The sequence below is a fragment of the Coturnix japonica genome, chromosome 11 (genome assembly GCF_001577835.2).
Source record: "Coturnix japonica isolate 7356 chromosome 11, Coturnix japonica 2.1, whole genome shotgun sequence".
In the NCBI taxonomy this organism is placed as follows: Eukaryota; Metazoa; Chordata; class Aves; order Galliformes; family Phasianidae; genus Coturnix; species Coturnix japonica.
Genome location: NC_029526.1, coordinates 15,106,281 through 15,126,461, shown reverse-complemented (window position 1 = coordinate 15,126,461; position 20,181 = coordinate 15,106,281). Strand labels below are relative to the sequence as shown.

Sequence of the window (20,181 nt, the reverse complement as noted above, 5' to 3'; positions counted from 1 at the left end):
CTTCACCCAAGCCATGAAACAGAATGTCAGTAGGCATCCTTTCAGCCACCTTTGTAGGTGCCATTTCTGGAATCCTTACTATTGACACCTGTTGGCTCACCACACAATAGATCTTTTTATTCCTCTTACAGTTAGCCAGCATTTTGTCCCATTTCTTTACATCCAATTCATCATGGTTAGGGTTAGGGTTGAGCTACAGCTGATTGGTTGAGGTGTAGCTGATCTTGCTTTGAAGAAAGCAAGATTCCATGCTTTTTACACTTAGTTTGGACTCCCTGTTAGCTCTACAGACTTCTCAGTGGGTGTATATAGACTTCTATGGTACTGTTGTGTGCATTTACTCTGCCTCAATGATGATCTGTCTGTCTGTCTTTCAAGACAGATGTTCTTTTTATCTTCTTTAAAATCTTCCTTATTTGTACAGTTTCCCTTTTCTGAGGCTGGAGACGGTTGTACTGTATTGCTTTATTGCTGTCAGTGGACAACAGAAGTAGACAGGAAGGAACTAAAAAGTAGAAGACACCAATGTGGTTTGAAAAAGTTATTTCTGTAAATCATCATTGCTTGAATTAATACTCAAGGAACAAGTGTTAAAGTTAACTGCCTATGGTAGACAGAGACACAAAAAGGTGATTTTCTTATTTCAGATCATGCCATAGAATGGCTAAAAACAGCCACAAGATAGATTTATGTCACAATGTTATCACCACACCTGCAGCAGAGCAGATAATGGTTCAGTACAAAGATAGGCTGCAATGGAATGTATTATGAAGAACAGCTTTTATTTTTAGCTCAAATTTAAAGCAAACATTGACACAAAGCGAGCAAGAATCCACACAAATGACACATCTTTGGCACTTTACAAACATGCATAATTAAACCCTAAACAGTGCTTGTTGTCTTGAGATTTGCCTATGGGAAATGACATATTCTGCTGAATTGTTTTTGTCTAAAGCAATCTGTGAGCAGCTTTAAGGCGCTTTGCCAAACCATTGGAGTCCTTATACAATATCATCTGAATGTCAGTATTTGCATTTCTGAGGGCAGGAAAAACAGGGCATGCATATTTCATGTGTTTCCCTGATATCTGAAGTATTCCAAAACTCTCCCAGTTTAAACAGTGCATCGATTAAGGTATTGCAGTCGTCTCTATGGAATCTGTAACAGAGATAAGCTCCATTCCTTCCTACGAGGTCAGGAAGCATGGAAACAATTTGCTTTGTGCAGCATTATTTTCCAGCATTTCTTAGGTAATGTGTTGGAGGGCTTGAAGTTATCTCTGACAAACAATTTATCTTGGCAGTACTGTTTGCTGGGGAAGTGATTCCAAAACAGCAGGACTTGCAGAAGAACCGAAGTCCTGACATGTCTGGTAGCGTTTTTAGCATGGCAAAACAAAACAACAGCGTGCATATTAAAACAGGCCTGACCAAGCCCTGCTCCACATGCTTAGCAATAAACGTGGGAAGTAAAACGTGCAACTGGCTTGTTTGGTTTTTGAATTCAGGAGGAACTAACCCTCAGAGAGCTGCAAATGAATCAGAACTACATCCACCAATACCAGCAATACCCACATGCATAGTGCAAGACCAATATATGCCTGAACTTTGAGAAGGCTCTGGTTTGGGAGAGAATCTCCTGTTTTCAGCCTGTGTTTATGCCACATGACACTGTATGTTGTTATTATTAGTAGTATTAGTTGCTAAATAACTGCTTTGTCTATACCATTTCTCCCTCTGTTTTCCTGTGTGGAGAGATGCACACTGCTTACCAAGGTCAGTATGACTCCAACACGTTTTAAGATGCCCTCCAGCTGTAGAAACAAGTGATGCACCATCCGATGGACAAAAGCAGTTACATTACACTGTCAAATGACAAGACATCACTTGCACTGAAATGGGTTGTGGCATTTCCACTGCATCAGAATGGCACGGAGGGAGAACAGAGTGTTAGAGGCTGGTTTCTGTGCATAGATGGTTGTGTGCTGCCATTTGAATGGTGCAGTTTGGTGATAGTTCCACCTAGTCCCACATTTCAAGGTATGAAATTCATGTGTTGGGAAATAGAAGATGATATATCCAATTCTTCTGAAGCCCCCAACATTTGGGTGCAGAAGGAGAAGGAAATGGAAGGGAAGAAGCATAGAAACATGCACAGACATGCAGACAGCTGTATTTTATTGCATATTTTATTGCATATTTTATTGCATGTATCAACACTTGCTGCCCGTGCCCCACTAGATGGTGTTCACGCTACAATAAGAGAGCAAAGTGTGTCTGAGCTGTCATAATGGGGGCAGAAAAACCCTTTACTGGGGGCTTTTTCTTAATGTGTTTTAAATACTCCCAGGTCTCACACAGTGTTGGGTGAGATGGTTTGTACCTCATCTCCCCCCCCCCCCCCCCCCCTTCTTTTTGTGCGCATGCGCATAGTGCCAGCAGACAGCCCTACTCACTGCTGCGCCTGCGCAGTGAGGGCAGGCCTACTTCCGCCTCCTGCGGCGCTACCCTGCCCACTTCCGGTTGTGCTGAGCTCCGCGGCAAGGTGGCGGCCGCCACAGCCCGGCGGGGGGGGCTCGGCCCCGGTTCGGCCCAACGACCCGCAAGGACGGAGCCAGATACGGTACTGAGAGCAGCGGGGCCGCCCCCCTGAGGTAAGTGATGCTCTGCTCTGCTCTTGTGAGGCCACATCTGGAGTACTGTGTCCAGGTGTGGAGCCCTCAGTACAAAATAAGACCAGGTTGGACGGAGCCATGGGCAACCTGATCTATGGGGTCTCTATGGGGATCTGTGGAGTCTATGGGGTCTCTATGGGGATCTACGGGGGTCTGTGGGGTCTATATGGGGATCTATGGGGGTCGATGTGGGGTCTATGGGGTCTCTATGGGGATTCCATGGGGTCTTTGGGGATTCCATGGGAATCTTTGGGGATTTCCATGGGGTCTTTGGGGATTCCATGGGGGTCTTTGGGGTTTCTATGGGGATCTATGGGGTCTCTATGGGGATCTATGGGGTCTCCTGGGCAACCTGATCTAGTAAAGGTGTATGTTTGGTGGCCCTGCTAGGCAGGGGGGTTGGAACTACATGATCCTTGAGGTCTCTTCCAACCCGGGTCATTCTGTGATTCTGTGCTCTCCCCCTTCAGCTCTCTCCTCGGGGAGCCAGTTCGTTTCAGGTTATGGAGCGGAGGTTCCGTCAAGGCCTGGGTGATAGATGAGATGGAAAGGTTAGAGGGGTCAGGCCCTGACAGGGGGGTCTGGTGCTGAGTTATATTGCAGAGACGTAATTGGGTTGAAGTCGCTGTGACTGTTCACATTAACAGCCTTAAATTAGATCTTTCAATGCTTGATGCTCTTTGACTTGGGAGATCTGGGTTTGATCTTGGGAGCACTGGAGCTGTGCTGATTCATTAGGGGGTGGAATGGAAATGGAGGGGTTTTAGGTTAGAATTCAGTGAGCTCCTCATGACTGAAAAAGCTGGTAATGATTTCTCATGCTTTTAGTCTAAATTGTCATGCTTTTGCTCTAAATGAATACATTTTGTGCTATATTTTCCTCGTGAATTTTCTATTTACGCCTTTGATGAAGGCATAGAGCTCTAGGGAAGCAAATGGTTTGGGAAGCAAGTGTTTTGTGTTCTGCAGTGGTTGAAAGGCCAAAGAGCAAAGAGAACGGTTTCTTGGTGGTCTTATCTGGTGTGAAAACAAAGGCTTTAACGCTCTTAATCCATACTGAGGAACTGTGAGTTCAGCTTTGATCTGTGATGTTACTTCTTGGATCCTTGAAGGAGAAATCACAGGTAGAAATGGTATAATAGCTAGTGGAAAACTGTACTTACTAGCAGTCAGTGATGGTCATATGGAAACTGTCTTTAAATGAATGTAAGGATATTGCATGATGTATTAAATGCAAAGGTTGCAATAAAAAGCTGTACTCTCAAGTAGAACGTTGACATCCATTTGTCATTGACAAAAGAGTTTCCAGCTTCCACGCAACAATGCTGGTAGTTGTTTAAGCTTTCTAGTGTCTAATCTCAATGAGAGTCTGTGGCCCTGTTCCAAAGTAGGAATGCTATAAAGGCTGGCCGTTACTCATGTAAATATGCTTGTGTCCGTCCTTGGGTAAAGGACAGGGGTTGTTCTTGAGTCCAAAAGTGTTTTGTCCTTGTTCTTGTCGGCCTGTGAACTCATGGTGAATTGGTTACTGTACTTCTTTGTTGAGCACTTAAGTCTTGTGAAATGCATTCCCTTTCCAGAGCTGAAAATTAACACTTTCACTGTTCTTTTGTGTCCTACTTGCTGTATAAGGTTGGCATAAGGGGGATCGTTACAGTGGCTTTAAACTTCGCTGTTAAATACACACTTAATGAAGATTGTCTCTTGAATTTGCTGCCAGCTGTGCATGCAAACAGCAGCACATTTGTTCTATGTTTCCACTGTAAAATGTCAGCGTGTGCATGTAGTAGAGGAGATATTGCTTAGTTCAAAGAAGGGCAACAAAGCATAAATAATACATTCGTGAGGCAAATGTGGCATAAAGTGTGTAAAAGAAGGAGTGAGCTTTGTCACTGAGGGGGTGGGATAGAATTGAGGTTGTAGTTGGTGGATGTTGGGCTGATTGAGTTGATAAGGAATTGCTCAGGCTGAAGAGAGTGTTTTCCATACGGTTACAGCTTGATGGAGTTCCTGGAGCAGTTTTATTTGTGTGCTCTGAGGGTGTTTGCTGGTTCAGTCACTGAGAGAAGTCAAAACAAACCATAGTTTATGTATTAAATGTCTTTTCAGTTTGGATCGCATGCACCTGCAATGAAAAGTTAGACACTCAGATTAGGCATGGGTATGTTTAGGCGTTATCTGGTGGATATCTATCAGCAACAAATGGTCCAAGTTGCCCATGATAATGGGCACAGTAGTAAGTTTGCCCACTTGGTGTGCTTTTAAACTTTGCAGTTTTTGAAGTTAATGTTTAAACTACAATTCTTTAATTTTGATATTCCACCAATACTGTGTTTTCTATGCAGGATTTGAATCGATCGTATGTAAGCACTGCTTATATAAGTGTGTGATACCTGAGAGCATCCCCACAGCTTCTGACTTAGCAGTATTTAGTCAGCAGAGCTGAAGGAAAAGAGTTCTTTACTGCATTGTCACTGAAATAGGAGGAATCTAAAGAGCTGTGCACTGTGTAGCTATAAAGTGACCCCAGGATATTTGGCTTTTGGCAGCTGATGGATTTTAGACCTGTACATCAATTCTTATCTGTCTGTCTGTGAAATTTATATGTCTATCCACTGGTTTCGAGTTTTTAATATAACTTCAGTTTTTCCTTATATTTTCCCATGCTTTCTAGGCAGCCTGCTTGTCACTTCTTAATACCCTTGTTATTCCAATAAAGTGCCTGCTGTTTGTGCCTGCATTTAGTTAACAATGAGATGTAGGTCAGATAGGACATACTTAACCTGAGAAATTCAAGTAACACCTAACAGTGGAACTGCATTAGATTAGATTTAATATAATCACCTGTGTAAAGGGATTATGTTCTGCATGAAATGTTGAATGATTCAGTGTTATCTTCCAGTGCCAGATACTTGGAAAAGGCCAAATTAAAAACCATTGTTTGTAGATATTAGGTTCAAAGCATTATGCTTTGTCCTGGATGTTTGTACTTCAGCTGTTTAACAAAGACACAGTGTAAATTTTGATGGGGACAAACAGTGCAGTGAGTAAATCAGGCACTTATAGCTGTGAGTCTCTTGGTGGGGGTGCATGGTGCTTAATAAAGTGTCAGTGCTTTTCATACGTTGATCCCTCTCCCTTTAAAGGAGACCGATGGGTAATGGGGTAGGCAGCTAGAGAGGGGTAGCAGAAGTGGCCAAGGAAGGAGGAGTCACATCAGAATGTCTGTATCTGTTATTCTTGTGAAAGCTGAACTATGGTGGCACTTCCATGTAAAGCAAGAACGAGAGATGCTGCAAAAAGCACTGACACATCACACGCAGCTACAGTGAGGATTAGGGAACTGACCAAACGAATCATGTCCCTGTCTTGTCATTGAGTTCTCTGTTAATAATTTCAAATGATTCCTCTGACTTCAATATTTTACCTGCAGAGGTTTAACATGTCATCTTCTATTGCTTGTCATCTTCACCTCAGGGAACAGGTGGGTGACGCTGGAAATTAACGTGATGTACTCAGCCTTTCTTTGCTTTATCTACTTCCTCAAAATGCCACGTCAGTGACAACTTAATGATCCTAGCTATCACAACATTGTGAAAGCTTGTTTAACAAGAGTATAAAAGGTTATTCACAAAGCAAAACAGAATTCGGTAGCATTGCTCAGTAATATGTGCATTAAGAACATTCATTACCTTTTAGGCTTCTATAGATGATACAATTTTGTTTAAATAAGATATGAGTCTTCTTGTTTCCAGGGGAAGCCTGTCTTGGTGTAACTTCCCTTGCTTCAAATAGTAGATGCTGATTTCCAGAATGGAACTGCTGACACTTTTCAAGCTTTGAAATACCTGATTTTCTAAAGAAAACGTGTTCCTATTCATTATAAAAATGGTAAACTTCTAGGCTGTTTAAAAGAAATGGTCTTGCTTCACACAGTCTGGCTTCAGCTTGAGTGTCCTTTTCATCCTAGTGAAAAGGAAGGAGCGTGATTAAAGTTGGTGAAACATTTGTATTGTGAAATAAGACGTGGTTAGAACAGCTCATGCCGGAGTTTCACTTCTTACACTGACTTGTACCTGTAATAATATAACAATTAGTTGCCTGCATTTGAAATGTCAGCAAGGAGAACTTTCTAAGTGCTTATTTCCATTGGCGTAATTGTGGAACGTTTTCTTTTATATACAGATTCTGGAAAGAGTGGCTTCTTTATTTTGAATTGTCCCTATTTGGATTAATAATTAGTTTTAAAGCATTCGCTCCTAGCTTATCATGTTAGAATTACAGAAATAATAGCAGGCACGTTTGCTACCCAAAACCTTGCTCTAAGGAATGAAGTCCATCAAGTCAAGTTGGTTTTTTGTTTGGTTTTGCATACTTTATCTTCTATTCGTAGAGGAACAGCAAACAGGAAAACCAAACTTTTTGGCTATTTTAGTTTGTGATCTTAAAGATCAAGATGGATACTGTGTTAATTGAAACACTGTTTAGAGTTTTTTAGAGTGATTTTTATGATAACTTAAAAACTCTAAAAGGCTTTTATCCCCTCTGGTCAGAAGCTTGCTTCCTGACATTAACATGCAGCATAGTCCTATTGTAGCACGTTGTTTCTACTTAACGTTTTCCTGATAAAGTAAAAGTGTTTTACTAATCATTTTTTTTCTGATGTCTTTACAGATTCCATCAGATATGACTATGTGAATATCCTAGTGCAGCCCAAAGGAAGGACATGATGTCAGAATAACATACGAAACAATTGTGTGGTATAGTATTCTTTTTATTTCAATTTTTCATGCTATGTTAAAAATGTCTCGGGTATCTTTTAAACGATTAAAGTGAATACAGCTATCTCATGCTATTCTGTTTGCATACTGGAGTAGCTGTTTGCAGAATTAATCTAAAACTCATATTTGTCAGGGGATGTGGAGATACTGATTTATATCTTTTCAGAATCTCGACGCCCTGATTTATGATGATAACTTGTTGGGTCTGAGCAGCTGAAAACTTGCCTTGATGACATTTCTACTGCTGAGATGGTAGATAGCACTGAGAGGGTTTGGAAGGTTCTGAAAACATAGAACTTCATTTGAAAACCGTCTCCACTGAGAGGCCTTTCACTTGGTGCTGGTTGCTTTGACCCTTTTAGGCTATATTCAGAGTCTTGGGATGTAACCCACCAAAGTCTCATATAGACTACCATTATTACAGAGGAAAAACCCGAAACTTCTTCATAGCTATCACCAATCAATATAATGCTTTCACATCTCTCTTTGATATGGCCTTTAATAGCATGAATCAATATAAGTTTTGGAACACAGTATACTTCAAGGTAAGAGCCCAGTCTTAATGTTTAGGCTTTAATTTGTCTCTGGTTGTTGACAATACTTCAGTGTGTATCTTTTCTGGCTAGAGATATTTGAAAAATAACTGTTTTCATGAAGACTGATACGGTTTTGAATCTTGTTTTTGTTTCAGATTGGAACAACAGCAAAGCCTTAAAAGCATTTTGATGAAATTAATTAATGTGTTCTTTGAAAATCTGGTTAATGCAATCCGTTGCTGTGCTAATTTAACCACTGCCATTTGTTTCCCTTAGGTCTGGTCTGATCTGAGATGTTTTTTTGCAGTGTTTGAGGCACGGACTCAGATGTGAACGATCCAAATCATTTATTACAAGTTCTCACATCCCTTCACAAGATTTTGTTTTCTAACTTTCCCATCTGCCCTTACAACTTTCCCAACCGCCTTTACATGTCAACAAAGCATTCTACAAACACTTTTCAACTGTCCACGCAGGCACATTTCCAATCAGAGCTGTGAGTCCCTTCTTCTTCCAGAGGTGTCCTTGGTTCTCATGCTGTTTATCTTGCTCCACAGGTGCTGCTCTGAACAGCTTTTCTTGTATTCCCACACTTTCTAACTTGCTCTACTTTTTCTTAACAGTGTTTTGGAGCGCTGGTATTTCTATTCTACTTTTTGCTGGAGTTATGAAGCAGTACAAAAACTCTACAGGCTAATCTTGTAGTTTGCAGTTTTCTGAGAGACATCATCTGTAATCGGATGAAGAATTTGCCATTTGGAATAATTAGGGCTAAAAAAGGAGATTACATTTTTAACAAAAAGAGATGAGTCGTTTACAGGCATAGCAAGGTGGACTTAAGATTATTTTGAAATCAAGCATCAAGTTAACATGATACAAATGAAGTTATGGAACAAAATTGTTGCTGAAACTTTGTATATTAGTGTCTTAGAGAAATATTTCATCCTCATGCAGTCATAGAACTGTTAAGTTTTGATCCTACAATCCTTTCCATTATTTTGAAGCTGAATATATTTTATTTTGCAGAAATGGGAAAGGAGTACACCCGTATTTCTGCTTTCCTCGTGTGTAATAATGGTATCTTTGCTTCATGCAGGGCAAGTCCAGAGAACCATGCAGTCATCGGGGCACAGATTCCGTGATGTTGAGCACCACCCACTTCTTGCTGAAAATGACAGCTATGATTCCTCATCCTCAGAGGCCGACATGGCAGAAAGGGTTTGGTTCATCCGAGATGGCTGTGGTATGGTCTGTGCTATAATGACATGGCTTCTGGTTGTCTATGCAGACTTCGTAGTGACTTTTGTCATGCTGCTGCCTTCCAAAGACTTTTGGTACTCTGTGATCAACGGTGTTCTCTTTAACTGCTTGGCAGTGCTAGCTTTGTCATCACATCTGAGAACCATGCTAACCGATCCAGTAAGTATGCAACTGCTCCTTGGTGTTGGAGTATTCTTTCATATCACTCGTCAGCAGCAGAGGAATTTGGTATTTGTTCCCTCTTACTAGGGAAAATAGTGTTAGACAAGAACTCCTCAAGTTGGAGGGACTATACCTACACTTCGCCTATTTTTATATGAATGAAACCATAAATTAGCTTTGAATTGAGAAGCAGGCAACATAAAACACATTATAAGGCAGAGGTGGGCTCAAGAGAAGTACAGTTCATTTGTTAAATGAATCTATTACTTCCAGGAAGTAAATCTGTTGGAAGAATGATGAGGGGGGTAACACTGTTTTCTCTAGGATTTTGAAAGAGTTTATGGAATAGTTGATTAAAATGTTATGACTTCTATAGGCTGACACCTAAGAAAGTTTAAGGGTAGGTTACTTCAGAATTTGTTGTGGTGCAGATTTCATCTGGGGCAGGACTTGAACCGTCTCTCAGGCAGGTTTGTTTTTCCTCTGACTTGGTTCTTTCAGCTGTCTGCCACAAAGTTATTTCACAGTAGCAAAAGGAAATGCTGGGTGCAAAATGGCAAAGCTGGTGGTGGTTATACTGTTGGTTTGCAAGCTAAAAGCTTGGGGGTAAAGGGAAAAAAAGAATATGTGGTTCTGAAAAACTTGTTTTTGAGTAGCTTGGAATTGGAGAGCTGAAATAAAATCTTTCAAGTAGTTGTTGCTGAGTTAACTTTTGTGGATGGAATGGCCTAACAGTAAAATGTCACATTTATGTGAAGGCAAATCTAGTTGTGCTGAACTTGGAGTAACTTTAAGCAAATATTATACCTGTAGTGCCTGTATCTGCATGTAATAGTGTGTCTTCCTCATCATTCTATTTAAGCAATGACAGATTCTGGCAGAAGTATGCTAATACTTGGCCGTAGATGTCTCTTGCTGAAATGAAATTGAACTGGAGGTCACGTATTGGTAGCTTGCTCATTTGAAGTGGTTCTGGCTTCTGGCAGATTAACATCATGTAAATGAACTTGTTTCAGTAATTATCCTGAGATTACTGGTATGGAGTCTATAAAAATGTATTATTCAACACTTTCATACCATTTAAGCAGCATTTTCTCTTTTAATTGAAATGATTTCAGGGGGCTGTACCCAAAGGAAATGCCACTAAGGAGTACATGGATAATTTGCAACTAAAACCAGGAGAAGTGATCTACAAATGTCCGAAGTGCTGTAGTATCAAACCTGAACGTGCGCACCATTGCAGGTATGCCCTGGTTTGCTTTTTTTTTTAAAGCAGTTATGCATAATGTGTCTTCCTGATTTATATGTCAATTTTTCCCTGCAGATATCTTTTGATATCCAATAAAGTTTTCAGATATGTATACGTTGCAGAATGTCTTATGCTATAGCATGAATGTGGATGAGGGGAAGGAAGCAAGAGATGCTGTAAATTTTAAAATCTGTTTACCTTTGAATCATTCTAATTATTATGCCACGCTTTAGTAATGGGGGGAGAAGGCAAGAATCTCAAGATAGAAACTGATGAAGTGGCTCCTTCGATTTTAAATCAAGAAAATACTGATAGTATAATTCATAGTGATTCACTATAGATAATTCATAGTGCTTCACTTGAAATTATATCTGTATTGGTTCCTTGTTTTCTCAGAGTTTTATGAAAAATCAATTCAATGTATTTCTGTTTGTTGAAGATTCATTTTAATTACGATCAAAGCGATGGTAATTTGAACTTAGTGGGCTACGCATATAGGATATATACGCATGGTATAGTAAAATACACATGGTTTTGATCATTCTCAATCTTCTGAATTTTCAGACAGTATGAATGTGCATTTCTGATATTTATTGTGTGAGGTAAAAATAGATATACCTGCATCATTAGGGCTCACATAAATATGTAAATGTTTCTTGCATCTCTTTCTAGGTGTGAAGAGTATATTGTATTGAATTAAGTTGCATATTAAGTTTCTGAGCTAGTAACCTTCAAAAGAACAGAAGTCTTCTCAGGACACTTTACATGCTCCGTAAATGTGTGGTTTCTAAATTAAATGTCTCACTGTATCACATATCTGTGTGAAAGTTATGGCTGAAAAGCTGTTTCCATTATAAATACTCTGCTTTGGCGCTGAAATCTTGCTCTCATCTCAGATGTGAGTGGGTTTTTGTATCTGGAATATGAGGAGAAAAGTGTCGTATATAAGTAGCCGTGTATAGAATTATCTTTCGGTTGATTTCTCTGTATTTCAGATTAGCTGTGGCATGGATGCAGACACCAGGCATGGCTTCATGTGCAATGAGTTTGATTCTGGCTGGCAGTATTAGCTCCAGCAGAGCATTACATGAACACAGCTGTGCTGTTAGCTGGGCAGGCTTGGGGGTGGAAGCAGTGCAGCTGCTTTCTTGTGCTAGAATATAAACTGTTATCCTATGGGGAGCCAGAACAGCTTTGTGCCATCTGTTCAGATTGTGTTGTGTTCGTGGGATGCAGCAAAGGGATACCCAGAGGCACTACTGAGTGTAGGTTGGATCTTGTTAATTTGCTCATGGCCGATTTAGGCTGGCTCCTACAGACTTTACAGGTATCTCTGTGAAGTGTTTCCCACATCTTCAATCCCTACAGGATTTTCTGATTTGCAAAATGAAGACATTTTATGTTGAACTCTACATATGAGCAAAGAAGCTGGAGAATGAAGAGCTCAGAGCCCATGCAGCTGTGTGACTCTGCATAGGCACTGCTTGAATGGTAATCCTGGATGTAACAACTGTGGGGGTTTCAGATGAAACTATAGAGCTGCTGGTTTACATCTGGGCCTCCTGCTGCAGACACAGCAATGTTGGGTGTTCCAGTAGCCTGGGATCCCAGATAAGGCAGTGCTGATGGAATAATTAGTATTCTTCATGGGCGTAGTAGAAGATGGCAAGAGCTGGAACTAGATGGCCTTCAGGATCCCTTCCAACCCAAATTATTCTGATTTTGTGGCCTTGTGATTATTATATTTTTACTTTTCTATGCTTTGTTAAGATACTTTGTGAAATGTTCTGCATTCTGAAAGGGAAAAGTTGGACCTGAAAGGGTTTTTACGAGCCTGCTGTCATGCTTTTCTCAGCAGTTGGGTATCCAGTTTAACCGTCTTTCTTTATATTAGGCATATCATGCTACTAGTAGCTTATTAACTTTTCATAAGTAAAAAACAAAGGTTGGTTTTATTCTGCAGTTTCCTGAATGTTGATTATGTGTCGTGTGGACAGGTAAACAGGCTGGAAAACATGTACTAGAATCTGCTTATTTGCCATAGACTTAGCACTTCAAAAGTGTTCCAAATGGGGGGAAAAAAAGCTAGTTTGATTATTCTGCAAGCTTCTTATTGGCTTACAAACCCATTCTGAGTATATTGAGGAGATGGTATAGTTCCAAGTAATCAAAGTGGCACTTTGCTGATAAAAGAGAGTTGAAAATGCGAATTAAAGTCGTTCCCTATTGAGAAACAGTTGCACTCAAAGCCACAGTGCAGATTTGGAGTAGTAAATTATTAACAGAAGAGACTCTTATGATGTAGTTATGAAAATTGTTGTGCAATGTTGCAGAAGTTCTGTTGAGGAAGGAAAATAATTTCATAATACCATTCGTGATGGGAAAACAAACAAGAAACCTTTGTTTACAACTTGGGTATCTAGGCCCTATAAAACACTTGAAACCAAGATTTTACTGGGCAGTTAACACTTTCAGCATAAGGAGGAGATTATGCAGAGTGAATGCTGTGTCATTTCTGCAGAGGCACAACTGTTATTCCCACCCTATTCTGAATGCCTGTGTTTCTGTGTGGGAAACTAATATTCAGAGTCAAGTCACTGAGATGGTTGCTTCAGTTTTTCTGTGAGTTTCTGTTATCCAGGCCAATTTCTGTCAAGCCTGTAGCTGTGTCTTTCTGAATGTCATCCTTGGCATTCAAAGCTGTAATTGCATCTGCAACTGCCTGGGTGCATTCAGCAAACTGGAGAAGACCTTCCTTTGTCTGCAGCTTCTTGCTCTTATTGCCGTGCTGTTCCTTCCTCTCATGCAGGCATCAGGGCTCATGCAGCTGTGCAGTGAAATGACCCAGATTGCAGCGAATGGAGTGATTTCCCTGAACTCTTGCTGCATGAATGTCAGTGCTGGAACCAGGGAGGAAACAGCATACAAATGGCTATGGTGGGAGGAAAGCTATGCCACTGCTTTCAGCATCACTGCTAGTTTGATAGCTGGGAGCATTCGTTGAATGGTGGAGTTAAATTAGAAATGAAGGCAGGGTTCCAGGCATCTGATGTCTTGGGAGAGCTGAGTAGGCTTGTGAGAAATACTGAATGAGCAAAAGTGATTCCTGCCCACTTCCCATCCTTTGAAATGATTGACTTGATTTGAATCTGGGCATGATTTTTCTCAGTTCTTCACCTTAATAGTCTTCTTAGAGTTGCAGTGTATTTTCTGTGTTCCATGAGAAGACCTGCATGGTCATGGTGACTAGCATTAGCTCATCTTTCCCATACAGCTCAAGAATCAACAGGAGGATGAACTTAAAGGCTCATGCTCTGGAAGGAGAATCTTTTGGAGAGCCTTCTGAACATCTTGTCATGAATCATACCTGTTGTAATACAAGAAGAATTTTACAGAGCAGCAGCAGCCATGGATCGAGATAGGGACTTCACAGAGCAGCAGCTGCAGAGCAGGATAAACAGCATGAGAACCAAGGACACCTCTAGGTCTAGGCTCTTATTGTTGTAGTACAAGGATTTTACAAAGCCACAAGCCATTCATTCTTTTCCTAGAGGTGTCCTTGGTTCTCATGCTGTTTATCCTGCTCTGCAGCTGCTGCTCTGTGAAGTCCCTATCTCGATCCATGGCTGCTGCTGCTCTGTAAAATTCTTCTTGTATTATAACACATACCTGTTTTCTTCTGAGCTGTGTTTCTTTATGGTAATGTTCTTGTGTGAAAACACTATTTGGACAGCGATTTTCATCAAAGGAGTTTTCATGGATAAAAGAAGAAGCAGTGGGAATGTAGGGGTGGGTTGTCGTAGCCCAGAGCAAAGGGAACATCAGGGGGGCTGTGTGAGATTTGGGATCCCTTCCTGTTGCCAGCATAGGTGTGTGTTCTTCTTCCTCAACTACTTTGAAGTAATCCATATACAGTGATTTAAAAATTCCTTTGTGCATGGGAACACTGCTTTTTTTCCAACTTTCTCCACTCTAATAGGAATCTGGCTTTATTTCATGGCTTGTTGCTGCAGCATTCGTAGATGTTACGCATAAATAAGCACGCTTTGAATAACAGTGCCTGAATTTATGAGGCCTATTGAGCTCTGTATTTGCTGAAACGAAAATGCGTAACATTTTGAATGTTTTGCAGGAAAATATGAAATGCTCTGAGTCTCTGCCTGTCTTAAGCTATTGATATAAGGAAGAAGCTCAGTTCATTTTTGGCTGTTCTGTTTCTCCCATATAATGGTTGATATTTGTCTGCAGATGGGCCTGAGTATAACAGAATTGAGCCCTTTGGTGCTGTATGGCCAGATATAAAGTGAACTTTTGAAACATTTGATTTTTCATTTTCCAGTTTATCAAGAAATTTCATTTCAGCACATCATCTTCCAGCCACTGAATACATTTATCTCTATTCTAAAGTGCAAGCTCTGGTTTCTCAACTAAAGTCTTGTTTTCTTTCCTCTAGCATTTGCAAACGATGCATTCGAAAGATGGATCACCACTGCCCTTGGGTGAATAACTGCGTGGGGGAGAAAAATCAGAGGTTTTTTGTTTTGTTTACGGTAAGGGAAAATCAACAGCAGCATGATTTCAGCACCAATCTACCTTTGTTGTATCTGTTTTGATGGCATTTGTAGAGAGTAATGGCTTATGGGCAAAATTCCTTTGTGATTTTTTTGTTGTTCTTTTTTTCACCTATCCAAGTTACTCTCCAGGTATTTCTGTCCGTATTCATTTTAACCTGTTTTTTAAAATCATCTGAATTTTACTGTTTTATGTAGTAGTTGAAATTGTAGTGTGAGTTATGGAGCTAATCTTTTTAAACATTAATTGTTGCCCATGTTTTTAGATTTAGACTTAATTAGAATTTGTTTGTACATCATTGCATTGAACTAAAATTGGAATGTATATTTGCTGTAGCTGGCTGAATACAGTGTCTGGTTTACTATGTGGCTTCAGTCAAAAGTAATCACTCTCTCTCTCTCTCATTTCCAGATGTATATAGCCCTAATTTCAGCTCATGCTCTCATACTGTGTGGGTTTCAGTTTTTCTCCTGTGTCCGAGGGCAGTGGACTGGTAAGCAAACACTTAACTTCCATGAAGTTACTAAGGAAAAGTCATTACTTCCACTTACTTCAGTCCTATGCGTGACATATTATGAGCCTTTAGCCTTTTTCTGTAAGGTCTTAAAATGTCCTCATGCCTGTTAAGTTTCTTATAATTGTGGCATATTTCAAGTATCAAACAGTTTTTATTGCTCTTTATTGAAGAGGGGATAACTTACTATGAACATGCTCTGTAGATTTTTTCTTTTGCATGACTAAATATGTTGTTTTCACAGAATGCAGTGACTTCTCCCCACCTGTAACTGTGATCCTGATGATCTTCTTGTGCCTTGAGGGTTTTCTGTTTCTCACTTTCACTGCAGTCATGTTTGGCACCCAAATCCACTCCATATGCAATGATGAAACGGTAAGGTCTGCTACTTTTATATACATCAACAGTTCTTCTAGAAAGATGGGATTAGACATAGTTTGATTTACACGAGGGAAAACTTGATATCTGTAATGAACCACAATTTTTAGTCTTACTCATAAAATTGAGAGCCTACTTTGATTTAAGTTTTCTAGCAGTTGTTCTTGCATTGTTTTATTTTCTGACATAAATTTTATAGCTAGGTTTTCAACTATGCATGTTGCACAACTGCTGACTTCAGTTTGGACTTTTCAACCACCAGAAACTCCTGAAATGTCAGGAGAAATGACCGCTTTCTACAGCTGTTTTAATTCTTCACATTTCTACTCTATTTTGATATATTTTGTTCAGATAGAACCATAGTTTGAACGTTTGATTCCCTTGCCCTGAGATCTGCAGTTTCAGGCCTTGAGAGGATATTTGGTGCCAGATAATTGATTTGAAATATAAGGAATTTGAGCATCCTGGCTATTTAGAATTTTCTCATCTGGGGCTGTTTATACTCCTGTATTAATGACCTTTGTACGTTACAAAATGAAAAACAAATCAGTAAATATCTGGCCTTCAATAATGGGAAATTAAGAAAATAAAATGCATTTGGGAGAGTAAGCCTGGCTTCAATAATTACTATACAAGCATCTTCTTGGGAGCGTTATTACTTGATGCAATTAATGGAGTAAAGAGCATTTGGTGTAGGTGTATTGTGTACAGGTCTTCTAGCTTTAGCATCAGGTTTTTCTGCTCATTTTGTCTTTCAGTTTGGAGGGCTGGGAGAAAAGGTAGAAATAGGCCAGCCTGTCTTGTATACGCTGTATGTTCTAAGTCTTCCTCTGTCTACCTATGGGGCTGAATCAGCTTTTCTCATTTCATTTGTGCTAAATAAATATCAATAAGACACCAGTGAGCTCTCTATAAATTAAAGAATGTGAAATCATTAGTTTTGGTAATTCCTTGTAGACTTGGGACGGTGTTTCACTGCACATCTGTTTGCATACAGGAGATTGAAAGACTGAAGAGTGAAAAGCCAACGTGGGAGCGGAGACTGCGGTGGGAAGGAATGAAATCTGTTTTTGGGGGTCAGCCTTCACTCCTGTGGATCAATCCTTTCGCAGGATTTAGAATCAGACAAATCCTACTGAGATCAAAGAAAGGAGGACCTGAATTTTCTGTTTGAGTCTACTTATGCTGGAACTTGCAAGAATACTATATAATATTTATTTGGGGCCAGAGAAGGCTGTCTACGTATAATCTGTGACCAGGTGAGACTGATACCAGACATTTGCTTGTAGCAAGCAGAGTTTTATACGTTTATTGTCACAGACATCTCATTAACTTTCAGAGACACAAACTGGATCTGTAACGGTCTTAACAGCAAGATAACATAGAAAAAAGCACGTGGTCACACTAAAGAAGCCAAATGTTGTCATGCTACTGTAATTTATTTTTTGAGATTAATTATGCATTTTCTTTTTGTTAAACCCTTTTTATTTGATAAATGTTTGGGGAATTACCAGTGTGTTTTTTTTCTAAGAAAACTATATACTTAAGTGCAGTTGTCAATCATAAGGAGAAGCATTCTGGTGAAAGGTGATCTCATGTGAGACCCAGCTTTCTAAATCCAGTTTTCAGGGAATAGGGGTTCGTTCAGTTTTGATTTGTATTTCAGCTTGTCCTAATAAACAGAGCTATACTTTTGTGTCCCACCTCAGACACACATTCCTTATATGCAAGTGATTCAAGGGACTTGTGCACATGACAGCGTAACATGTCAGAGGCACTGTTACACCCCTGCCAAATGTCTTCCCAGGCTCACAGAAGCATGTCTTGTGTTTGGCAGTATTAATCTCATGTGGCGTTTAGGTAAGTTCTCAGTCTTCAGTAAATGACACTTCTAACAGCTGAGGGCAGAATTCTGCCCTCTGATATGCATCTTCAGTTCTCGTGCATTGATTCTAGAGGAACTTAAGTATGAAGATGTTCTGAAGTTTGTATCTTGTCCTCTGAGTGGGGATAACTGGGGCCAGTGACTGTTATACTGAAAAACACTGCAGATTGGCATCAATCTACTCGGAACACTTGTCTTTGTAAGGTCTTGTTCTGCTCTTTTTTATTGTACAGACTTTTCCTGGAAGGAATACTGTTAACTCAATGGTCCCGTGAACAAAATGGTCCCATGAGCAGAGAACTCAGAAAAACAAGGGAAGTTCCTTTAGTGCTGACACAGCTTGCCTCTTTCTCAAGTACAACATGTCTTCAAAGTAGAAAAATCTGCAATAAAGGGAATTAATTTTAGTTTCATCTCCTTCCATCTGAAATGAAGCTGTCAGTCTCCAAGTGTTCAAGAATCGTTTGGATGTTGTGTTGAGGGATATAATTTAACTGGGAAGTATTGGTAATGGTTGGACTGGATGATCTTGTAGGTCTTTTCCAACCTTGATAATTCTGTGATTCTGTCTGTCTCCCAGATGCTGTTCTTATCCTCTGCAGCAGTTTCTGGACAGTTTCCTGAGGAACAAGAGCAGCATTCCCAGCTTCATTGTGGGGATGATCTCTAGAGGTCCCTTCCAACCCCTACAATTCTGTGATTCATCCCTCCCACACAGCAGCCCTTGGTGACCCCAGCAACGAATCACTGGAGCATAGAATCAGAATGACTTGGGTGATGGGGACCTCAAGGATCATGAAGTTCCAACCCCCCTGCTTGGCAGGGCCACCAAACTTCCACAATTACTAGATCAGGTTGCCCAGGAGCATCCCTGCAACTTGCATAGAGGCGAGGGTTCACCCCAGCAAGGGGACGTACCTGCTGCTCTGAGCAGAGACTGCAAGGAGGTGGTTGTCTGACAATAGGCTTCGCACTGGGCCGTCTTATCAGCAAGGGGCAGGAGACAAGTAACTGTGTTCAGCCTGAACACCTCACCCTCGGACCTCACCCCCAGAGCAGCCAGCCTCACCTACCAAGCTCCCTTTTCACTTGCTGCAGCTCTTTCTTCAGTTGCTTCAGCAGCTCTTGGGACAGCTGGCAACCTGCAGGCTGACAAGGGCAGGGTGTCAGGGGATGCAGTGACCCACGCAGCAGCCCAGCCCAAGCACAGGTTGTCCTGACCGCAAAAAAGTTTACCTTTTTTACTAGGAGAGTGGTGAGGGAGGTCCTGGAACAGGCTGCCCAGGGAGGTTGTGGATGCCCCATCCCTGGGAGGTGTTCAAGGCAGGGGGGTTGGAACTTCATGATCCTTGAGGTCCCTTCCAACCCAGGTCATGGCCTCAAGTTGCACCAGGGCAAGTTTAGGTTGGATATTAGAAAGAACTTCTTTACAGAAAGGATAGTTAAGTACTGGAATAGGCTCCCCAGGGAGGTGGTTGAATCACCATCCCTGGGTGTGTTTAAGAGCCGTTTGGATGTGGTGCTCAGGGATATGATTTAGCGGAGGGCCTTTAGAGTAAGGGTACTATGGTTAGGCTGCAGTTGGATGATCTTCAAGGTCTTTTCCAACCTGGGTAATTCTATGATTCTATGATTCTGTGAAATTGCTTTCAAGAGAATAGAACTGCATAGATCTAGAACTGCTTTATGTGGGCCTGACAAACAACGGTAGTGCTCAGAGACTGAGGTAGGTCTGCAGGTAATGAAATGCAAATTGCCAGTAATGGAATTCAGCTACAAGTGGATTCTTGAAAAATTTAAACTATTATTTTTTTCTTCTGGAAATTACTGACAATATAAAGGATAAAACAGATGCAGAGCTTGAAATGGTGCCTAGGAAGTAATTAGCTCCCTGTTCTGGGACTTGCCTTAAAATCGTCCTGCTTTTGCTTTGCAAGTTGCACTGATGATCTGTCCCACCTCAAGCAGTTCAGTGTGCTCAAGAATCTTATGTTAGTTAAGTTTACTTACCACAGAAGTTATACTTCCTTTCTTCAGTGACCTGCTTCTCCATTTCTTTGTAGCTGTCTGCAGCATCAGAATTCATCAGGTTTTATACCACTGTGTGAGTTGAACTTACCAAAGGGTCCCTTTGTTACCAATGACCCTGCGGATGGAGCTGTGCAATACT

The 20,181-nt window shown here is 40.7% G+C and overlaps 1 protein-coding gene across 2 annotated transcripts; it reads left to right on the top strand.

Moving 5' to 3' along the window:
* Nucleotides 1–2,502: 2,502 nt before the first annotated feature.
* ZDHHC7 (zinc finger DHHC-type palmitoyltransferase 7) lies at nt 2,503–18,418 on the top strand. Of its 2 annotated transcripts, XM_015874150.1 has the most exons (9): nt 2,503–2,653; nt 6,108–6,158; nt 7,349–7,434; nt 9,088–9,410; nt 10,532–10,656; nt 15,116–15,212; nt 15,646–15,727; nt 15,993–16,123; nt 17,124–18,418. In XM_015874150.1, the coding sequence occupies exons 4-9, from the start codon at nt 9,105–9,107 to the stop codon at nt 17,298–17,300; spliced, it is 918 nt and encodes a 305-aa protein (XP_015729636.1). In that variant the 5' UTR covers nt 2,503–2,653; nt 6,108–6,158; nt 7,349–7,434; nt 9,088–9,104; the 3' UTR covers nt 17,301–18,418. The 2 variants fall into 2 exon arrangements, with proteins under 2 accessions (XP_015729636.1, XP_015729635.1); XM_015874149.1 differs by lacking the exon at nt 6,108–6,158.
* The last annotated feature ends 1,763 nt before the right edge of the window (nt 18,419–20,181 follow it).